Below are 21,187 nucleotides of genomic sequence, written 5' to 3'. Positions count from 1 at the left end.
TCCCCTCACCCACCACCCCTCCCTCAAGCTTCCTGCTTTAGGCTGTATTAGAAACTCCTCTCTTGAGCTCTCATAGCACCATATAATATCCCCATCATATATCCTAATTTATAATTTCCCCACGACTTATTTGTCTATTCTTTTAGATGATGACTAGTTTGAAAGCTGGGCTGATCTCTTTGTTCACTGTCATATCCCCAGGCCAAAGACAGTTGAATAAATAAAGGAATGAATGACTCAGATGCATGCCTCCCTGATCAGAGAATACAGAATGAAGTACCCATTTTTAAGTTGTGGATGTTATTCCAGGGCCCACTTCTAGAAAGCACCATTCCCACTGTCATCTATGTAAAAGGTAGCCTGGAGTTGAGCAATGCACAGCCTGAGCTACTGTACACAACAGCCCCGACCACAAATGAACACAGTTGCCTTCATAGATGATCTGTTCCGTTATCCATATATCAATAGGAAGAATGAATTGTTTTTGTCGTTAGCTGCTCTAAAACGAAAATCACTCATTTCGGTAGATGTTTCACCCATGCAAACTGCAGGAACCCATTCATTTATACGTTCATTCAATGCATATTTACCGAGGACCTTCACTGTTCTGAGTGCTGATTTCTATCAGAAAACTTCTCTGGTGACTCAGGGGGACATCTAGCGAGTACTTCCCCTGGCAGCTTCCCAGAAAACCCCAACATCCTGAAACCCATGGTCCAGGAGCCCATTGTTGGGCCTTAGTCGTGTAGCCCTGATGCATTCTTGCTTGGAAAGGCTTCCAGGCCGCAACCCCCTCAGTCACGCTCCATGGAGGAGACCGTGGCCTTGACAGCATATGTCCTGGAGTGAACCCGGAACTGCTCTTTTAGGGAAGCTGCTGGCTCTGGGCAGATCATCCTCAGCAGAGGACAGGGATACTGAGAATTTTGTCCCACTTCCTAATTTTCATGAAAGGGTATATGTCAGCCATCCTCTGGACTTATTCATTCATTCATTTGTTCATTCATGTTAAGCATGTTGGTTGTGTAGGAGTAGCTGTCTCAAATTTAAACTATCGATATCAAAAGGCAAATACACTAATCCCTTTTCAAAGACAGAGTGAGCAAAGCAATTGATCACATTTCTAAGACTTCCCAACAAAAAGATGCCAAAGTAAGAAAACACAAACTCCCGAGATGTTATCTGGCAAATTACACTATTTCTTGTAATTTACAATCAGAAAAACATAGTGATCCCTGTGAGAGCAATCAATATCTCCATTAAAATGTACTAGATGCTCTGACAGATCATCTTCCAAAAGTCCTAGAACTTATACCGACTGATGGAGAAAGCGGCGTTCCAAACAACACAGTGAATGCCACTGATCAAAAAAGTTTCTGAAATTTAGAAGTATGCTCTGTCCGCAGCATTGTGAGAAATACACGGGAAAAGGTACAGATAACACTTGAAGCAGTGCTTGCTGCAGTAGGCACTTGGTAAATAAACGCCTGTGGGAGTTTGGAGAGCTTGAGGTCCCTCGGCAATTCCAACTTCAGCATGATTCCTGTGCATCGTCCTTGGACTTCACATTCATATTTCCGGTTTTGAGAACATTCACTCAGCTTTATTGTTCAAGGTCTGCTTTAATCACCACACACAGCACACAGAGCCCAGGTCCCTGGCCTCGGCTTGAGCCCTGTGCTGTCTCCAGCAGAGCCCTTCTGGGGTGCGGGTGAAGGCCTTCTGGAGGATGAAGGCTCGGCTGCTTTGTTGGTGATCCAGGCTGGATGCCCGGGCTGCACCCTCACCCACAGTGTGTGGACCCGATCGTTTCGTGCCTTCCTTCCACCCTTCTCCTCTCACAGCAAAACCTCCATGGACACTTTTTTCAGTAACATGCCTCGGGCTCACTTTAAGAGATGCTATAAAAAAAAACTGTGCTCAAAATTTCCTGTTACACTGACTAGCAATACCACTGAGCATTCCATCCTTCACACAGCGTGAGAATCCATGGGAGAGATGGCTTGTTCTGCCCAGAAATGATTTGCTGGGATTTCCACTGCACACAGGGAATTGGAGGGGGTGGGTGCGGGCTACAGAGAGAGCAAAGAGCGAGGGATGTGGCCCTCGGCACCCTGTGGGTCTGCGTGCCCCGAACAGGAGCCTTACACCACCCATTCCCTTTCTTCTCTCCAACGAGTATAATTGGCACTGTGGGCCTCTTCAGTCCTGACATTGCCAGTCAGGCAAGTATAAAACCTCCAAATTAAGATCTTGACTCTGCACCGTAGAATAAAAGCAAGCTCGATTTTGGCCAGGTTTAATTATTATGCCAGGAGTCAGATCTTCCCAGGTTGCAAAGTCACAAGTCTGCCAAGAGAAGGCCGTCACCCCTGGACTGGGGACAGAGAGCTAAGGCCCTGTGTGTAGGCAAAAGAGATGAGATGGCTGGATGGGGGTGGGGGGGGTCAAGGAAGAAGAGCAAATCCCAGGTGGCTCCTTGCACAGAGACTGCTCAACCTGACGAGGGCCACAGGAAGTAGCTGGGATGATGCACAAATGGACAGTCCTACATGGCTGGCCCACTGGGGAGGCAGGGAGGACCCAGTTGTCTGTCCACTTTGGAGTTTCTGCTCTGGCAAGTGTCAAACTCAAGAGACGGGGCGGCAACCCTGGTTGTCCTTGGAACTCTTCTGGCAAAAAGCTGAAGGAGTGTGTGGGAGCCCACCTCCAAGATGGCCCCCAAGGCCCAGCACCCAGTATTCACACCCTCCCGCCGAGTGGCCATTTCTACCTGACAGGTGGACATAATGGCTGTGAACTGAAGTCAAGGTCACAAAGGGCAGTGGGCATCAGTTTCTCCCTCTCAGGGATCACTCACTCCATGTTGTGAGAACACTCAGAAGGCAGCCCGGGGAAGAGCCCACGTGGCAAGAAACTGAGGCTTCCTGCCAACAGCACGTGAATGAGCTTGGACGTGGAGCCTCCCGGCCTGGCCAGCAGCTGCATCACAGCCTCATAAGAGACCCTGAGCCAGAGCCCCGGGCTTCCTGATCCTCAGAAGCTACACGAGAGAATAAACATCGCTGTAAGCTGCAAAGTCTTGGGGCTGTTTGTCACACAGCAATAGATAACTACTTCCCTGGGAACATTCTATAAACTGTGATAGAAGGTAAATTCTATGTAAACACATCAGATGCCGGGCAAAATGCTTGGCATCAAGTCATTCTAAGCCCACCTGACTTTAAGCCTGAGGGTTTACCTGCCCCCCAACACACACACACACACACACACACACACATACACACAGCCCTTAGGCAATGACTCTGCCAAAGTATAAAACTCCAGCTTCCTTGTCACAGTGAGGACAAACCCCGAGGGGCAGTTTATGCTCCAGAGCCCCTGTGGGGCAGCTGGGACCCGGGCCCTGTCTGAAAGCACTTCCTTGCTTGGCATTCTCCTCTCCCTGGTTTGCTTCCCTGCTCCTGCGCACTTTCCCCGGAAGCTCTACCATAATGAATCATCTGCACCAGTCTTTGCCTCCAAGAAACCTGACCTAAGATACCCCTTGTGAAAACCTAGCCTCCTCGAAAAAAGAAAATTAAAGACATCGCATCTTACTGAAATTTCCCTTAAAGTGATCAGACCCTTAGAGACATTCTTCTGTGCCCATAATTCATTAAGATAACTTAAACAAAGAAACTATAAGTTTACAGCGTTAAATATGTCATTTACCCAGCAATTTTTCAAAAATTATTTACAAGGCCTCTATTCTGTGCAAGACAATGAAATAAATCCTTTGGAGACCATAAAGATGAAATAATGTGTTGGTGTCACATTCTCAGTATTTTCTCGCGTGAGGTTTTGGGATTTCACACAGTGATCATTAAAGTTGGTAACAGCCAGCGATGTGCGGGTTGGGTGTCACAGCAGGTGCTGAGGTCTGACTGTCTATAGGGCTTTGTAGATAGTGGATGCTCAACAGTCACTTGTGGAATAAATAAATTACTGAACAGTTGGCAGTTGATATAAATTTGTCAGCTATTCTTCCTTGCATTTTTTTCGGAAGCATGTGGTGAAATTGATCATATGCTAGTGAGAAAAAGACTGAACCGACAGACAAGGCAAGTCTGGTTTTGATGGTGACAGTTTCAGATCAAACTGCCTCAGACAGAGGTAGGGGGACACTGGCAGTGGTCAGGGGACTTCCTGCAAGTGACTGGAGGTGTCAGCAACTGTTCAGGACTAAGGGGCCTCCGCTGAGACCCACCCCACCCACGTGGTCCTGAGAGGGGTCGTGCCCCCTTGGTTGTCTTTTCTACATCTTTTCTATAAAATCATGAAACAATTATCTTGCCTGCCTCAAGGCAGGGGCTGGCCCAGAAGACCCTGTGAGGCTTCTCTCTGGCCCCCAGCCCCTCATCTCCTGTGGGAGAGTAGAGTGAGGATTCCCAGGGGGGCCGGGGAGGGTGGCTGCAGGGGACGCCACCACCCTACATTCAGCATCCATCAGTTCTCACTGATTCTTTGATTCTCACTGATTCTTTGATCTTTCCTACAAAATGGGCCATTTTTTTAAGCTCATATAAACAATATGGCACACTGTATTTAAAATCCATTAGAAAAACATATACATCCTAAAATTCAAACAAGCAAAAAACACACAAAGATTATTCACAAAAGAACAATGCTAAACAATCACAAACCAAAAACTTCACTAGGAAAGAAAGAAATGTAAAATAGAACAATATACTGTTTTTCATGTATCAAATTGTCAAACTGTTTAAAATTCTAATACTGGCTATTAGAAAGAATGCAGAGGGAGACACTCGGGTGTAAACCAGTATAAACATTTGGGATTTCATAATATATGTGAAAGGCACTAAAAATGTTCTAATCTTTGACCAAGAGTCTATCTGAATTAGACAAAGATGTTTCTCACTGAGCTATTTACATTTCATTTCATCAGGTGGGTGTTTTTTGGGCATTTACCATGATCCAGGCTTTGCTCTAGGAACTGGGGGTCTAGCAGTGAACAAGGGACCAAGAGCTCTGCCTTCATGGGGCTCACATTCCAGTGGGTCCTGGCACCCCAGAGCTCCCGAGTTTGGCAAGGTGACTGGCAAATGCCCCTTCATTCCCTTGGCCTTTGTACCATCCCAAACTCAATATTCTACACCTTACAACCGACCACACTTAAACTTGATCGTTTGTACATTTCTTTAAACCAAATGTGCTGTTTCTCTAAATATTTTTTCTTTCCCCCAACTTTTCATAAAGAAAAAATTTAAACACCCAGAATAAATGAAAGAATAGTACAATGAACTCCCATATACCCTCAGCCTAGATTCAAAAAACTTAACAGCCTGCATACCTGCCCTTTCTCTCTCCCCTCCTCCATTTCCTCTAAACCATATGAAAGTAAACTGCAGGCATTATAGCACTTCACATTTAAAAAATCCAGAGTACAGCTTCTAAGAATAGGGGTGTCCCTCTACGTAATCAGAATGCCATTATCACACCTAAGAAAATTCACAACCGTTCCATAAGCTATCTAAAATCCAGTCTCTATTCAAATTTCTCCTGATGGCCCCCCAAAATGGCTTTCATGGCTGGGATTTGTGAACCAAGATCTCACCAAGTTTCAAGCACTGCATTCGTCAGTTTGTTCTCTTCAGACTCCTATAAACTAAAATATCTCCCCACTTTGTTTTTCTGACTGACCTTTTGAGAATCCAGCCTTGTTGAATGCAGCGTGGCCCCCACTGTGGATTTGTGTGACTGCCTCCTTACGTGCTGTTTTAACTTGTTCCTTTTCTGCCTGTATGATCTTTCAAGGGGAAGTCAGGGCTAGACGCTTCATTAGATGCAGCTTAACCATTTTTAGCAAGAATGCCATCCAGGTGATGTGTGCTTCAAATTGCATCCCATCAGGAGGTATTTGTGTCAGCTGACCCACTACTCCTGATGCTAAGTTTGACCGTTTAGTTAATGTGGAAGCTGCCAGATTGTTCTGAAGAGAAAGTATGATTTTTCCTTCAGCAACTATTAAGTCATCTGTAGAGAGATAGTTTGGAACCATGTAAACATCCTCTTTCCTAATAACCTATTAACTCCGTGGCTTTTAACATCCGTTAATGATCCTTCCTGAATTAACCATTACATCGGGAATTGCAAAATGGGAATGTTCTAGTGTTTCTTCTACTTATATTAGGTGATATTTTCTATGAAGAGGACTCCTCCTTTGTTCTTTGATTTGTTTTGTTCTGTTTTTGAGTATCAGTATGGATTCATAATGATTTTGTTTTCGGTCTGTTTTTTTTAGTTCAATGTGCTTTTTAATCCATTACTGTCATAGTCTTCTGATGCTCAAACTGTCACAAATGTAACCAATAGGAGCCCCTTTAAGCTGGCTACTATGTCTCTTTGATATATCTCTTCCCATCATTGAGCATTTCCTTCCCTTCTGACAGAGCAAGATCCTTTATATACTTTCTTATACTTTCTATATCCTAGACCTGCAGTCAGCCACTTCTCCAAAGAGCCCTGGTTCCTGTTAGTGCAGAACAGTATTTAGAAACCAACATCTGGTGGCTCTGTGTGGTCATTACTCTCGGCAGGTCAATGCCTCTAGGACTTTGCAGGACACACAGCTAGGAAACGTGTGTGGGTGTGCACACCTGCTCAAATGGATGCCTTTGATTGCAATCCTACACAGGGCGTTCCTCTTTACTCTCCGCATTGTGTTGGCATCTCCCCTTCCTAAAAGTGAGGACCCTGGCCGTCAACATCAGTACATTGTAGGATATTTCTCTACTCTCCAATTACAGAATTTCACAGTGACTCTGTGCCATCACCGACAACAAATCTACCATATTCTTTTCCTAGGGCTGCTGTTTCAAATATATTTTTTAAAGATTTTATTTATTTATTCATGAGAGACAGAGGCAGAGGGAGAAGCAGGCTCCCAAGGAGCAGGGAGCCCGATGCGGGACTCGATCCCAGGACCCTGGGATCATGACCTGAGCCGAAGGCAGATGCTTAACCATCTGAGCCACCCAGGCGCCCCTAGGGCTGCTGTTTCAAAGTACCACAACCTGAGTGGCTTCAAAATAATAGACATGTGTTCTCTCCCAGTTCTGGAGAGCAGAAGTCCAAAATCAGAGCATTGGCAGGGCCATGCTCCCTCTGAGGGCGGCAGGGGAGGGTCTGTGTGCATCTTTCCTAGGGTCTGCAGGCTGTTGGCAACCCTTGACTTTCCTTAGCTTAAGAGATGCATCCTTCCAGTCTCTGCCAACGTATTCACATGGCGTTCTCCTGTGTTTCTGTGTCTCTGTGTCCAAATTTCTCTCTCCTTATAAAGACCCCATTATTGGATCAGAGCCCACCTTAATCCGGTATGACACGATCTTAGCTTCGTTGTATCTGCAAAGACCCTCTTTCCAAGTCACGTCACCTTCACAGGTACCAGAGCCTGGGACTTCCGCACATCTTTTCAGGGGACACAATTCAACCCACACCACTTACTGAGTGAAGTTTAGAATTTCTTTGCTTTTTTTAGTCCCAGAAGAGATAGCTCTCAGTCATGGTATAGAATATGAAATTCAAAAATTCCTTGAATTAATTTTTTTTTCTGTGTGGGTATGTTATCAATTTGATAAGTACTTAGGTTCATTTATGTCAGTGTATTTTCAATTCCAGAGTCTGGTTTTCCCTGCAGACTTGCAGATTTTTCTTTATTCATTGAATATGTAAAACATCTACATGGTTTACAAGTCAAAACTCTATGAAAAGGTATACCCAGAAAAGTCTTACCCTCTGCCCCACCTCTGGAAGTAACCAACTTTCCTAGTTTCTCTGTTTTCCTTCCTGCACTTCTTACTTGAGATAAGAACAAGAAAATCGTGTATGGACCTGTGTAACTTCCCCTTGTTTAGTTCACATACTTCGTAGGCTTGTTCACAGCATGCTCCTTTTACACAAAGCTGGAAATCAGCCACTGTCGGGTCAGGAATGCCTCCCCGTGCTCATGTCTCCAGCTGCATAGTACTCCATTGTGTGCCTTCCTCATAACATATTTATCCAGTCTCCTGGGTATGTAGGTTCTTCCTGATATTTTGCTAGAAAAAAATAATGACACAGCAAATAACCTTGTGCATATCTTGTTTCATAGTACAGGGTAAATTCTTAGAAATGCAATTGCTGGGGCAAAGGGCAAACTGTCTCCGTGCCATCAGGCTGACGTGACAGAATACCAAAGCCTCGGAGCCTTATAAAGAACATTTAGGGGGCGCCTAGGTGGCTCAGTCGTTAAGCGTCTGCCGTCAACTCAGGTCATGATCCCAGGGTCCTGGGATCGAGCCCCGCATCCGGCTCCCTGCTCAGCGGGGAGACTGCTTCTCTCTCTCCCACTCCCGCTGTTTGTGTTCTCTCTCTCGCTATGTCTCTCTCTGTGAAATAAATAAATAAAATCTTTAAAAAAAAATTTAGTTTCCACAGTTCTGGAAGCTGGGAAATCCAAACCCAAGGCAAAGGATCTCTCTGGAGTCTCTTTTATAAAGACACCAATCCCATTCACGTGGACTACATCCTTATGACCTAATCACCTCTCAAAGCCCCCACCCCCCACTCCAAATGCCATCACCTTAGGGTTGGGATCTCAGCATCTGAATTGGGGGGGACAAAAACATTCAGTCCACTGCCCGTCTGTGCTTCTGTCAGTTACAGGCAAATTCCCTTCCATATGAGGTTGGGCAAATTTGCTCTCTCATCAGCAATGTATATGAAAGCCCGTTTCCCCTGAAGATTTTCAGTTTGATAATAACTGGATTTCAATCCAGAAAACTTAGAGTGCTCCATCCTTAAGACAAGTGCACCATTGATGGAGACACAGGAGGTAGAGTGCTGAAAACGAGGGCCTTGGGTTAAGGAAGGGACATCGTATATTTGAAGGTGTTCTCAAGGGGAAGGAATTTTTCCATTCTGTTCTGTCATTTCTGACTCACTGTGTCGAGGAGGCTTGGTAAGAATCCATCACTTCTAAGACAAAATACTCAACTGATGACAGGTTAGAGTCTCTTTCTTTTTTAAGAATGAATGCTAATTTCAAATGGAAGAATGTCTTTCTGGCAAGCTTAAGACCCTCCTCTGAGACCCCTACAAAAGATCCTCATGGTTAAGAAGAAAAGAGAGACTATTAAAGACTGTATTTTATCCTGAGCCTAATAGAGCAACAGGCCTAGAGATCCTGCTGACTCTGTGAGAAATAAAAGCCACTCCAAGGGCTGAGTAACATTTTAGCAACAGCGATAATTTAGCATGCAATCTTCACTGCATGGAAAAAATGAGACATGGGTTTAAAATTAGGAAACGAAGCATCAACTGGTCAGCTCAGGGGAAGGGTAAACAGTAAACAGGGAAAGAAACAAAAGTGAAATTTCATTTCTTTGTTGGTAAACGGATGCTCCCCCCAGGTAATAATGGTCCCTCCAGCTGAAGGTGCACTTAACTTTCTAGAGAGTAGCAAGGGAAGGTCTGTGGTTCGTGGGTAAAGGGCAAGGATCCATGAGACGTTTCCAAGACTGTGACTTACCCTGAGGCACTGGGATGATACCAAAGCGTGCCTGTGTGCTTGTGGATGTCCAGAGCCTCCAGGATGTATACAAGGTCTCTGCCCACGCAGCAAGGGAGGTGACATCAATCAGGCTGACTCCTGTCTCCTTGCATGGTCCCAAAGGACAGAGAATTAATTCTCCAAGAAAGTAATCAAGCTTTAAGAGAAGCTCTGGTGAAGTGCTCCAGGAGAGCCTAGGACTGAGTGAATACAGCCAGCTATGGGATGGAATAGGGGGTGGGCTTCATGGAGGAGGTGGCATTTGAATTAGCACAGGTGGGATGTAGCCACACAGCAGGGGCAGGGAAGGGCTCGGGGCCTTAGGGAGACCTGCCTTTGATGGGAGGCAGTGATTTCTTTGATGACTTCTTTATGACACTGTGACTTCAGTTGAAAAGGCAGAAAAGCATCCTGATTAGAAGTCATGCTTGTGGAATTATAGAAGGAGAGGGGAATTTCTGGGAAAGGGACTATTTTTATAACCAGGCCGATTAGACTATCAGGTAAGTGCTTTAGTTTTAGAGATGCCAGGAAGTGATCTACTGTAAAATTTGAATTCATGATTCCTTGGAAACCGAAGAGCTTTTTACAAGATTTATGTAATGAATTGAGGTGTCTCCTCCCCACCCCACCCCCCCACATCATGTAAATCTAGAGAACACACAACAGCTCAGCCCTCTTTTCAAGTTCATCAGGATTCTCCACGGTTATGTGAACGCCTTAAACCCATGCTCTAAATTTATGCACATTAAGGGACTGATGTTGTTTTTGAAAGTAACTTTTTTTCCCCTTGTTACATAAGTGACACATTTATTGTAGAAACAATTTTAAGCACGCGAATAGAAAAACAGGAAAATTCCCTGAGAATCCAATCAACTACAAGTACTGTGAAATGTTTTTGCGATCATTCTCGCAGTCCTTCTTCAAATATATATGGATGCCTAAAGTTCCATGTCCAGAAGTCTATTTATAAACAAAATAAGATCATACTACCATCCAGTTTGGGAATCTGCTTTTCCATTCAGTATATTATGGACATCTGTCCAGATTGTTAAATATTTTCTAAATCGTTTTTCATGATACTCCGTTTTAGAGATAGGTTCTAATTTGAATAGTCAGTCTCCTATCGTTGGACATTTAGGTTGCTCCAAATGTTTCACTATTAAAAATAACATGACAATAAACATTCTTATAGCCCATTTTTTCCACACAGATTCTTATAGCTTATTAGGATATATTCCTAGAAATAGAATCTCTTCGCTAGAGAGTATGAACATTTGCAGGTTTATGCTCTGGGTTGCCAGGTTGCCCTCCAGAAGAGTCGTACCAATTCACACTCCCACCCCCAGAGGCAAACGACAGTCTCCAAGCCTCGGCGAACGCTAGCTGTTCATTTTTAAAATGATTTGATTGCTGTGTATCTGATAGGTTCTTGAAATAGCTGCTTTCTCTTTATGCTCGCATCCATTTATTTGGTGCTAATTTGTACACTGTGGTCACCAGTTCCCTTATGAAGAGTCCTCAAAATAGAAATATCAAAAGTAGTCAAAACCTTTGAATTTCTGGGGGAAAAGGCTTGGCTGTGAACGTGATGATGGGCAGTGGAGGACCGGGCACTTGGTCTGACAGCATATCTTGTTCTCGTCCATAAAACAGCTTTTGCAAAGTGATCGATCCCCACCAAACACGTATTGGCCTTTTCATGAGACTCTAAATCCTTATCCTTACTCCTGGTGACTTAACAAAGAACATTCTCTCTTCTGGGTGTTAAGGCTGAGGTGACTGATTCCAGCAGAAAATGAAAAGTTACCGTGCTCCTTACTTCTTGTTATGGAAAATACTTCTCTGAAATCCAGTTATGTGCAATTTTCAAGGAACAGTCTGTGAACAATTTCTCGTTATTAATTTTGTTAACTATGTGCCATTCCTTCAAAGCTACTTTGTTTATGAATGGACATCTTTTTCTTTCTCATTTTGTACCTACACGATTTTGCTACATTTGGTTAATGGTTAAGGCAATAAATTCTCCATTACAACAGTGAATGTATTTTAGTGCTATATGTAGGCTTCCTAAGCACTAATAATACTGATACTAATTCCTATTTGTATAGTACACTATACTTACTATATATAGGACTAAATTAGATCTAACTATATAGTTTATAAGATAATTTAAAATGAATAAATTTAAGTGGAAGGAGGTGGGCTAGTCATCCCTTTACAGTTTGAGTTTCAGCGAAGAGCGTATAAACCCCCATGGCCGCAACCTAAAATGTAAATTATGTGTACTGGGGCAACTCCCTATTTACTCTAAATTTCAGCCTCCACATACCTTGAAAATCACAGTATTTTTGATTCCCCCTTATTCAGGATGTTCCTATTGGTCAAAAGCCCATGACATCACCCACAGCCAAAATTCTTGGACCCTATATGTCCCAGGCTCCTCGGTTAGGAATATTCCAAAGAAAGTCACAGCCCAGGTCCCCTCTCATTTCCCACAGCTCCAGATAAAGACACAAGCATTACAGCTTCTTATCCCCATGAGTTATTTTAGGGAGCCAGCTTTGAGAAATACATTTCCATCAAGGCCATATGATTGTCTGCATGTCATAACTGAAGACAGGGCCAGCATTTGTCCCAGTCTCTTAAGGACGCTATAAGGACACACCAACCATCAAAATGCTTTGGAAATTCCAACATTTCATGAGCCAAGCAACAGCATCCAGGCTGCCTCCCACATCTGGACGTGGAGCAAAGCTTGGCCACCTATTTTTTGATTCTGAAAATGTATTTCAGCACAGCAATACCAATCTCCAGCAAGTAAGCCTGCTTCCCAGGATCGCTGAAACCTATCCAGCGTTGGCCTAGCTCCTTAAACCAGCCCAAGGTTCATATGCATCTCTTCGTCCCTCTGAGCTTTTCCCTATTTAACTAAAACTGTAACTGTCCACCATAGCAACCATATCAAAGAAAAAGAACAAACACAAAATACTCCTCACTTTACCAAAACAGCGAATCCAGCCTAAGTGGTTTTTTCTTTTTTTTTCTTTTTTTTCCCCTCACCAAAACAGGTCACAGCGACCTCCCCCAAGCTTGAGGCAGCAACCCCAGAAGCCCACTAGTTCCCAAAGAGGTCAGTTAAAGAAATATCTTTGTTGGCCAAAGGACAAGATGTACCACCAGGGAACGCCAATGCTACACTCAATAACTGTAGAAGGAGGACTGGAACCAAGGATACATCCATGCAGGCTGTTTAGGGAACACAGAGGAGAGGCTGGTGATGTTTGGGGACAGCTTACCTGTCCACCCTCACTTCTGACACCAACTGCAGAGTTTGAGGGTCCCTTACTCAAGTTCAAAAATACGGTAGAAGGACTCAGAAGTCACTAAGAGCTATAATACTCAGTTATGGCTTAGTCCACGAAAGGCTATGGATTTCAGTCAGCCAAGGGAAGAGATGCATGGACAGAAAAGTCCAGAAAAGGTCCACTTGGAATTCCAGTTGTCTTCTCCCAGTGGAGTTCTGACCAGGACTCACACGTGTGACAGCCAGGAAAGCTCACCTGAGTCTTGGTGTCCAGAGTTTTCATTGGGGCTCAGTCACCTAGAACCGTTTGGCCACTCAGTCTTCAGCCCCTCCGGAGGTTGAGCTATTATCACCTGGCCCAAAGCCCCCACCTTATCTGCTCCCAGGTCTCCAGGAAAGCAAAGACACCCTTCTTATCAGATAAGCCATCCCCGTGGCTTAGAGATCACCTCCCAGGAGCCCAAGGCAAAGGCTAAATCTCTCTTTGGGTAAGATTAATTCTTCACTACAGAGAGCTAAATTGATTGCTTTTAACTTATTTCCGTAACATTTACAACCCCACATTTGCGATTTATCTTCATGATCAAAAGTAAGGGAAGAACTCCACCTCACCAGTAAAATACTTCCAACCACGCAACAGAACAATCGACTTCTCGAAGTCTCCTCGCAGAGAAATCTTTCTATCCAACAGGTGTGGATTTCCAGGTTTCTCGGAGTTGCACTACAGTGAGAGAGGTACATCTTGTCCTTTTCCTAACTCTCTCCCTGAATTTTGGGGGTTCAGTTAACCTCGAGGCAGTAACCCCTTGCAGATTGACTGTTGGGGCTGCTGCCTATGTGGTTTAAAAGTGTTGATTTTCAAAGCAAGTGAAAAGCCTTCAGAGGGTGACAAAAATAAACTACTGTCTTTATGGCTTTAGAAGATACGGGTAACTTAATTAAAAGCTATCAAGCACCTGTTTCTAGACGTTTCCAATGTATATGTAAGGATTATCCTCTTACTACCAAAAAAAAAAAAATTCCAAGTCGTTTTCCTACTAGGTTTAAAAATGCAAATGTGTCTTAACATTTGAGAGCCTGGTGACATGCCGTGTGACCCTATAAAACACTTAGAATAAGTAAATAGAAATGTGCAGTTCCTTTGTCCCACACAATATAGCATACTTACTAGGATATACTTCAAAACTCTGCCATTAGCCAGCTGTGTGATCCTGGGCTTGTCATTTTAACCCTCGGGTTCAGCTGCTTTTTCTGTAAAATGCAAGTGTTGGATGAGATCGTTTCTAAATTTCCTCTGGTTTTCCCTATTCTTCCTCAGAATAAAGTAACATTTGTAAATCTAAATGAGGGTTCCTCAAAGCAGAGATTGCTACATAAATAAGAATCCCCTTTGTTTTCAATATTTACCTTTTATAACCCAAAGGAAGAACTAAACAATGTTTAGGCTACACATATAAAATAACTGAATATTTTTGAAAAACATACCATTAATATCTTAGCAAATCGTATGGAGCACCCACCATGTGCTAATCAGGTATAAATATTTGAAATATTGATCTATATTTTGTGAATGATCCTGAACAAATATTGGTTAAATGGAGATTTTAGTAATAGCCTGATGAGCACTAAATCTGACAGGAGAGAGAATGTGCAGGATTTAGCTTAAAGTTATATGCCTTCAGAACTCAGTGACTTTCTAAACCGATTTTATAATTAGGAGGATATTTTTAGCTTCTTTTTCAATTGGAAGGTTTTGTTATGCTCATCTTAATATATGTAATTTCGCCTGAGTATTTTCTGATTTAAAAAAAAAATGAATCTTTTCCCCTTGGTGAAGCAAAGTGTGAAAGTAACAGCTTCCAGCTTAGTGTTACATCAAATTTAAGGGCTGGTGAAACCATCCTAAGAGGTAGGTCCTAGGGACTGTCCACACAGTGCTCTTCCTTGGGCCCTGATGAAAAATGAGCCATGGAGGGAACCATGGCTTAATGTAAGGATGGCCCTATTCACAGAGAATTACGGTGCCAGGTAATGCCGCTGGTTATTCACGGGAAGGGGCCTGGTGGGGATGCCCCCGTGTGCCTCAACCTGCAGGAGTGAGGACCTGACCAGGGGAGCAGAGTTCTAGCAGAGGGAACAGCACTTGCAAAGCTCAGAACCTGGAAAAGTACGTGGTGAAGCTAAAGCCCCAGAGGAGCCGGCAAGGGCAGTGGCCCCAAAGAAACAGAAAAGGAGTGGCATGCTGGTGAAGAGCCTGGTACTGTGCCAGGGGGCTGGTGGCGATGGGACTGCAATGCAGGTTGTTGAGCAGGAAAGGGACCAAAGCAGACCCATAATTTAGAAAAGGGGCAGAGAGAAGGATGGACTGGGGAGAGGTCCAAATGCAGGGGTTGGGGGTGGGCAGTACTGCTTTGAAGGACTTTAGGGATCCGGGGGGCTCAGTAAGGCCCTGAGGCGTGGGGTGACAGGAAGAAGGTGGAGGCCAGCTCTGGGGTTCTGCCTGGTCTCCTGCTTGGCTGCTGAGAGCAGTGGCGACATGCGTGTGCCCTAGTGGAATGTATAGGAGGCGTTGGGGCAAATATGGCCAGAGAGCAGATGAAAATGTGGAGTTCAGGAGACGGTTGTCTGGGATCTGTGGAATGAGTCGAAGAAGGAAGGGGTTTGGCTTGGAAAAAGACCAGGTGGTTGTCATGCAAATAATTTGCAGCCTTAAGAGCAAGAGGTCAGACCCCTCCGTGGTGGCCCCTCGAGGTGACCAAGAGCGAAGTGGCAGCTTTAGGGATTGGGATTCAGTCAACCTGAGTCCTTTTCTCAGAGTGAGAACTGGGGGAAGGCCCATGGGGGTTCTCCTGCTAGCGTCTGGGGAGGGGAGTTCCCTTCCAGGCAACAAGCCCCACCTCAAGCTGCTTTCTTTCGTCCCGCCCCAAACGCTCCCTTTTACCACAACCTCAGTGTTCAAGATGGCTGGCTAAGGAACCCAGCAGAGCCAACCTACTAACCAGTAACTAAAGCCCTCCCACCAGCAGTATTTGCAACCCAAAAGGAGGAATTGGTTAACTTAAACAAATGCCCAGTGGGTGGAAGGTACGGGTTACTGTGCAGAGGAAGATTCTCCACTTTGCTCTGCAGGCCACTCCCCACGCCCCAGGCATCCCCAGAAACCCGCCCTGGCCTGCGGAGGCCGGCCGCCGCCACCGAGGGCCCATCCGGGGGGGAGCGGGCAGGCTGGCCTCAGAAAAGGACACCGAGAACCAGGCCAGTCGTCTCGCTGGATGAAAATCCCTCTAGATTGCCCCGTCACACCGGGTCACTCACATTCCACTCGACTCCAGTTACCCCTTTTTGCTGGTTTTGTGTATCCAGAAGTGGATTGAACTAGTTATCCCGAAGGAGCAGATTGCAAGGGTCAATGTGAGCAGGCAGGGAAACCGGGTGGAAGTTTGAGGGCACTTTGTTTCTCCTCTTCTCGCTCCCCCATGCCCAACCCCGGCCACCAGGTCCTCCGGGTCTCCGAGCGCGGCCAGACCCGCAGGAAGAGGCCTCCAGCCGGCCCCCTTTCCATAGTCTCTGTCAGGAACAGGGGTGCAAGGTTGCTCTAAGACCCCAGTCTCTACCTCGGGCTCCCTCACACAGAGTGAGGACGCACTCCACTAAAGCTGGGTCCCGGGCATAGGGGCGGGGGTCCCCGGGCCGGTGCCTGTGGGGGGCAGCAGAGGATGCGCCGCGTGAGCCGGGCGGAGGTTCCAGGGGGCGTGGGGCAGAGGGTCACGTGACCCGCACCCGTGCGCGGTGTGAGTTGGGGGGTGCCGCCAGACAACGAGGAGGGGCGGGAGGTGAAGGCGCTGGTCGCCGGCCCCCACCCATCCTGCCTGCCCCTCTCCCTGGGCGGGGCGGGGCCGCGGCAGGGGAGGGAGGCGCGGGCCGGGAGGGAGGCGCGGGCTGCACTTGGCGCCCGCGGGGCCCGGGTCGCGCCCAGTCCGGGCTCCCCCACTCCGCCGCCGCCTGGCCTCGCCCCCGCCGCGCGCTCCCCTCCCGCCTCCTCCGTTGCCGTGGCAACCCGGAGCCTCCAGGCGCGCGCCCGCCGGTCCGCCCGCCTGCGGGAGCGCTCGGCAGCGGCGGCGGCGGCGGCGGCGGCGGCGGCGGCAGCTCCGGCTCGGGCGGCGCGCTCTGCGACCCGGTTCTGGAGCCCACTCGTCGCCCGCGGCCCGGCTCCGAGCCCCCGGCACGGCCCGCGACCCGGCCCCAGCGCCCGCCCGGCCGCCGGCCCCCATGGAGCTGCTGGCCGCAGCCTTCAGTGCTGCCTGCGCCGTGGACCACGACAGCTCCACCTCGGAGAGCGACGCGCGCGACTCGGCGTCGGGACACCTGCCGGGCAGGTGAGGACGAGCGGCCGTCGCGACCCCCGCGCGCCTCCCCCCCCGCCACCGGCGGGAGACGCCGACCCCAGCGGCCTAGCGCCCGCCCCCGGCTCCTCAGGCTCCGCCGCCCCCCCACTCCCACGCGCTGCGTGGGTCGTGCAGCCTTCGCGCCCGGGGCTCGGGGTGCGCCCCGGCTCCGACCGCCGACTGCGGGACCCCTGCCCCGGCCTCCTCCCGTGCTCCCTCCCAAAGCGCTCTGGGCGCGCGCGTCCTGCTCGGCGCCCCCCTTCCCGCGCCGCGTGGCCCTGGGACGCGAGGATCGGAGCCCGAAGGGAGTCGGGGGCCGGAGGTCGTGTGACCGCGAACGGCGCGGGGTGAGCAGCGCCGGCTGGGATCCCGGCCGCCGGACCCGTCGGGGCGGCCGGTCGGCGCCGCGGAGCAGGCAGGGCGCGCCAAGTTTCCGACGCCTGCCCGCGAGCTCCGAAAACATGAAGGTTTTGGGCGGGCTGGTGTGGGAATGAATCACCCGGTCGCGCCCTGGTGCGGTGACAAAAAGGGCCTGTGGGGCCCGCCTGGCCCGGAGGGGCGACGGCCATTCGGCCTGGACCGGCCGGGGTAGGGTCCAGTTGGCCAGGGCCCCTCGTGCGGACGCCACTCGCGAGCTGGCCAAGGTGTGTCGCTGCTTAAAAATAACCGGCCCTGCCCCTCCTTCTCTCTGGCAGCGAGTCGTCCTCCACCCCGGGAAATGGGGCCACACCCGAGGAGTGCCCGGCGCTCGCCGACAGCCCCACCACGCTCACCGAGGCCCTGCAGATGATCCACCCCATTCCCGCCGACTCCTGGAGAAACCTCATCGAACAAATAGGTGGGTGTCCCTGGCGGCAGCCGGGCTTCGCTGGGGAAACGCGGGTTCCTGGCGGACTCCGAGGGTCCCCCTGCTCCTGAGATGTCGTTGCATTTCGGTGAGCAAAGGTATCTGATGTGACTAAGGAACGTTATTGACATATTTGGCTCTAAATGGTTCTATAGGCAAAACCACCACATTTCAATAGTGCTGTATAATTGGGCTTCAGCAAATGGATTTCTGTCCTCTCCGAAGAGGTGTACCTGCCCAGCCCCTTCCTGGGGAAGGGCCCTTTGTCCCCTTGTCATTTTTGCCGAAAAGACCAGGGGTGAGGTGCTGCTGGGCCTTGCAGGAGGGGGTGCTGCCTGAGCGCCTGCCCCCCTCCCCCAGGGGCCGGGGGAAGACCTGGAGAGACAGCAAAGCCTGAGAATGGCTTCTGCAGAGACCCAGGCTCAGCAAGAAGAGGCATGGGGGACTTGGCTCAGGGGAAAGTGGAGAGAAAGTGGGCGCCCCAGAGGCCCCTGGGTTAGGAAGGCAAGCCTGGTTTCCCCTGCCTTTCCAGGAACGTGGCCGGAGGTGTGGGGCACAGCCTGTGTGCGCACCTTCCCCGCAGCTGCGGCTCATGTACTGGGTGAACGCAGACAGTGGATTGAGAAGGTGTCCCAAGAACTCGAGCACTTAGATTTAAAAGAGCACTTAGATTTAAAAGTCAAAAATTGCTAATGACATCCAACTAGTTCCCATGTGGGTTCCATTCTCTGGGAAATGGTACCGGCTGCTGAGAAAAGCTTTTCGTTCTAAAGTGTTGTCAGCGAAGCAGTTTATTCATTAAATGAAAATTCTAGGTTCGGAAATTCGCTTCCCTAAACACATCGCCATCGTCCTCCATCCCAGACGTTCAGGTAGACGCGAAGTGGAAGTAGAGCTTCTGTTGCCCCAGGAGACCCTGCCTTCCGGAGACTTCTGGGGCCAGCCCCGTCTCCCCTGGGAGGGTTTTTCCAGACTGAAGCCAGAGAGGAGCCGGGCCGGGCACAGCTGAGGGGATGGAAGCGCTGACTCCGGGAATTTGGTTGGTGTCAGGCTGGCTGGTGGCGGTGACGGTGGCAGATTTGCCCTTTATTTGCTGGGGGAACGGAGAGGGGCTGAGCTGAAGACAAAGACTCCTCAAAACCTTTTTCTCCCACCTTTCTGCCACGCTGTCCTTTGTGGTGAGGACAACCCCCTCTGCCTTGGCAGACGCTGAAAACCTTGACTTCCACCCTCTTGGAAGGGATCTCCCACGGCTCACATCCGTGTCGTAACTAGGAAGGACATAGAGTGGGGGTGGAGAGCTCCAGGCCTCCTTGCCCAGAGAGAGAGGCTCTCCTCTGCATCGGGGCATGTGGAGACACCTCTCCTGGAGGCAGCTGGTCCTGTTAGGCAAGTGGCACAGGCTTGAAGCTGGGCCCTGGCCCGCACCCCTTCTGGCCCTCCCATCCCTCATCTGGCAAAGTGTAGAAACTGACATTCTGAGTCTTTTCTCCCACTGCCCCCTTCCAGGCGCTGCTGGTATAATTGGTGAATATCTTTTCCTGGCTCCTGGGCTGGATCCATAGTAGTTGCTCACCAGCTGTGATGGACGGATGACAGCCCAGAGCTGTCAGCACCTTCTCACTTCCCTCATCACGGACTTGGGGACTGTGCTAAGCAGAGTCCTACAATAGCCCTCTCTGCTTTTAGCTCTAGGAAGGAAGTGAATCCTCTGCCAGGTTATCCGGAAAGGACCAATTCCTACAACCACAGTAAAATGAAGTGGGGAAGAAAGTGGAAAACGCGTATGGGCACATTTGCAGACCCCGTGTTCGAGTCTGCAGTGTCTCCCACAGAGGGCGGAACAGAATTCCTCCGGGATTGTGCACGATACGGAGCACAACTGTCCTTACAGATCACAGCCCCTGAGCCCCTGCCGTTGGTGTCACGTGCCTGTGCCCACTGTTGCTGCCTCTGACCTGACAAATGCTTGGCACATAGAAGGTGCTCGCTAAAAAATAAATGAATCCCCCGCCCTTTAGAAGTTTGTATTTGAGTGCTTCAAAGAAAAAAAAATGATTCTCCTGAGAAAGTGAGATTTTTGAATGACTCCAGGGGCTTTGGCAAGAGGAGCTGGGGACTTACCCTCTTTTGTAGGGCAGCACACCCAACCTGGTACAAAACATTTTAGGTAGGGAAGATGGGAACTGGGTCTTGTATATCTGCATGAATATACTATGCCAGGTGCAAGATTCTACCAGTAGAGTTCATTTTCATATAAAGTTGTGCTTGCTGACTGTATAAAATACAAGATAGGAAAACATATTAAGAAAACAATGAATACAGAAATTTAATCAGCTAACATGTAGCTGCTCAGGTAAAGCTATGCTATTAGTCTGACTTTAAGACCAATAAAAATAAATAGGCATTGAAAAATGGTTACGCAGTGTGTCAAATAACTTTTGTAGTCACAGTAATTCCAGGAAAACTGGTATTTAAATTCATATTCTAAACACTTCAGAAAGAAGTAAGAGTTTTAAGAAAATTCTAAAGTTACTTGTTTTGGGAGTCTTTGGCTAAAAGTAACAGAATATCCAGCAAAAAATGACAGTAAACAATGGTATTTTTTCTCGTTGAGAGGTAGAAAATTCTGGAGTTTGGTTCATTCAGCCAGGCAGTTACCCAGCTCCTTTCCCTCCCCCATTCTCAGCGTTTGCTCTTCATGTCACAAAATGGCTGCCACAGCTCCAGGCATGGCATCCCCAAGCAGCCACATGTAAATGCAAAAAAGAAAAATTTTTCTTCAGGTGTCTGCTGAGGAGGGACATCTTTTTGGGAAGCCCTTCACTCTCTTTTTTTTTTTTCTAAGTAGGCTCCACGCCCAGCATGGAGCCCAGTGTGGGGCTTGAGCTCACAACCCCTCAAGACCTGAGCTAAGAGTCAGATGCTTAACCTCCTGAGCCACCCAGGCGCCCTGGGAAGCCCTTCTCAAGGATGTAAAATGTCCCCTTACTCTCCTTGGCCAGGTTGTGTCATGCTCATGTCTGAACCCACCACTGGCAAGAGGGAGGGAGGTA

The 21,187-nt window shown here is 48.1% G+C and overlaps 1 protein-coding gene across 9 annotated transcripts in view; it reads left to right on the top strand.

The window, feature by feature from the left end:
- NGEF (neuronal guanine nucleotide exchange factor) overlaps positions 1-21,187 on the top strand; it is a 102,967-nt gene that overhangs the window by 48,953 nt on the left and 32,827 nt on the right. For 5 of the 9 annotated variants that reach the window (XM_027591226.1, XM_027591227.2, XM_027591225.2 and 2 more), the window contains one exon: positions 17,980-18,122. In XM_027591226.1, the coding sequence (XP_027447027.1) occupies positions 17,980-18,122 (143 nt within the window). Of the gene's footprint in view, positions 1-17,009; positions 17,276-17,573; positions 17,873-17,979; positions 18,123-21,187 lie in introns of those variants that run through there. The other 4 variants (XM_027591228.1, XM_027591233.1, XM_027591232.1 and 1 more) reach the window with 4 other exon arrangements.

Source organism: Zalophus californianus, chromosome 3, assembly GCF_009762305.2.
Source record: "Zalophus californianus isolate mZalCal1 chromosome 3, mZalCal1.pri.v2, whole genome shotgun sequence".
Lineage (NCBI taxonomy): Eukaryota > Metazoa > Chordata > Mammalia > Carnivora > Otariidae > Zalophus > Zalophus californianus.
The sequence above is the reverse complement of the archived record's forward strand: the minus strand, read 5'-3'. Positions and strand labels throughout refer to the sequence as shown.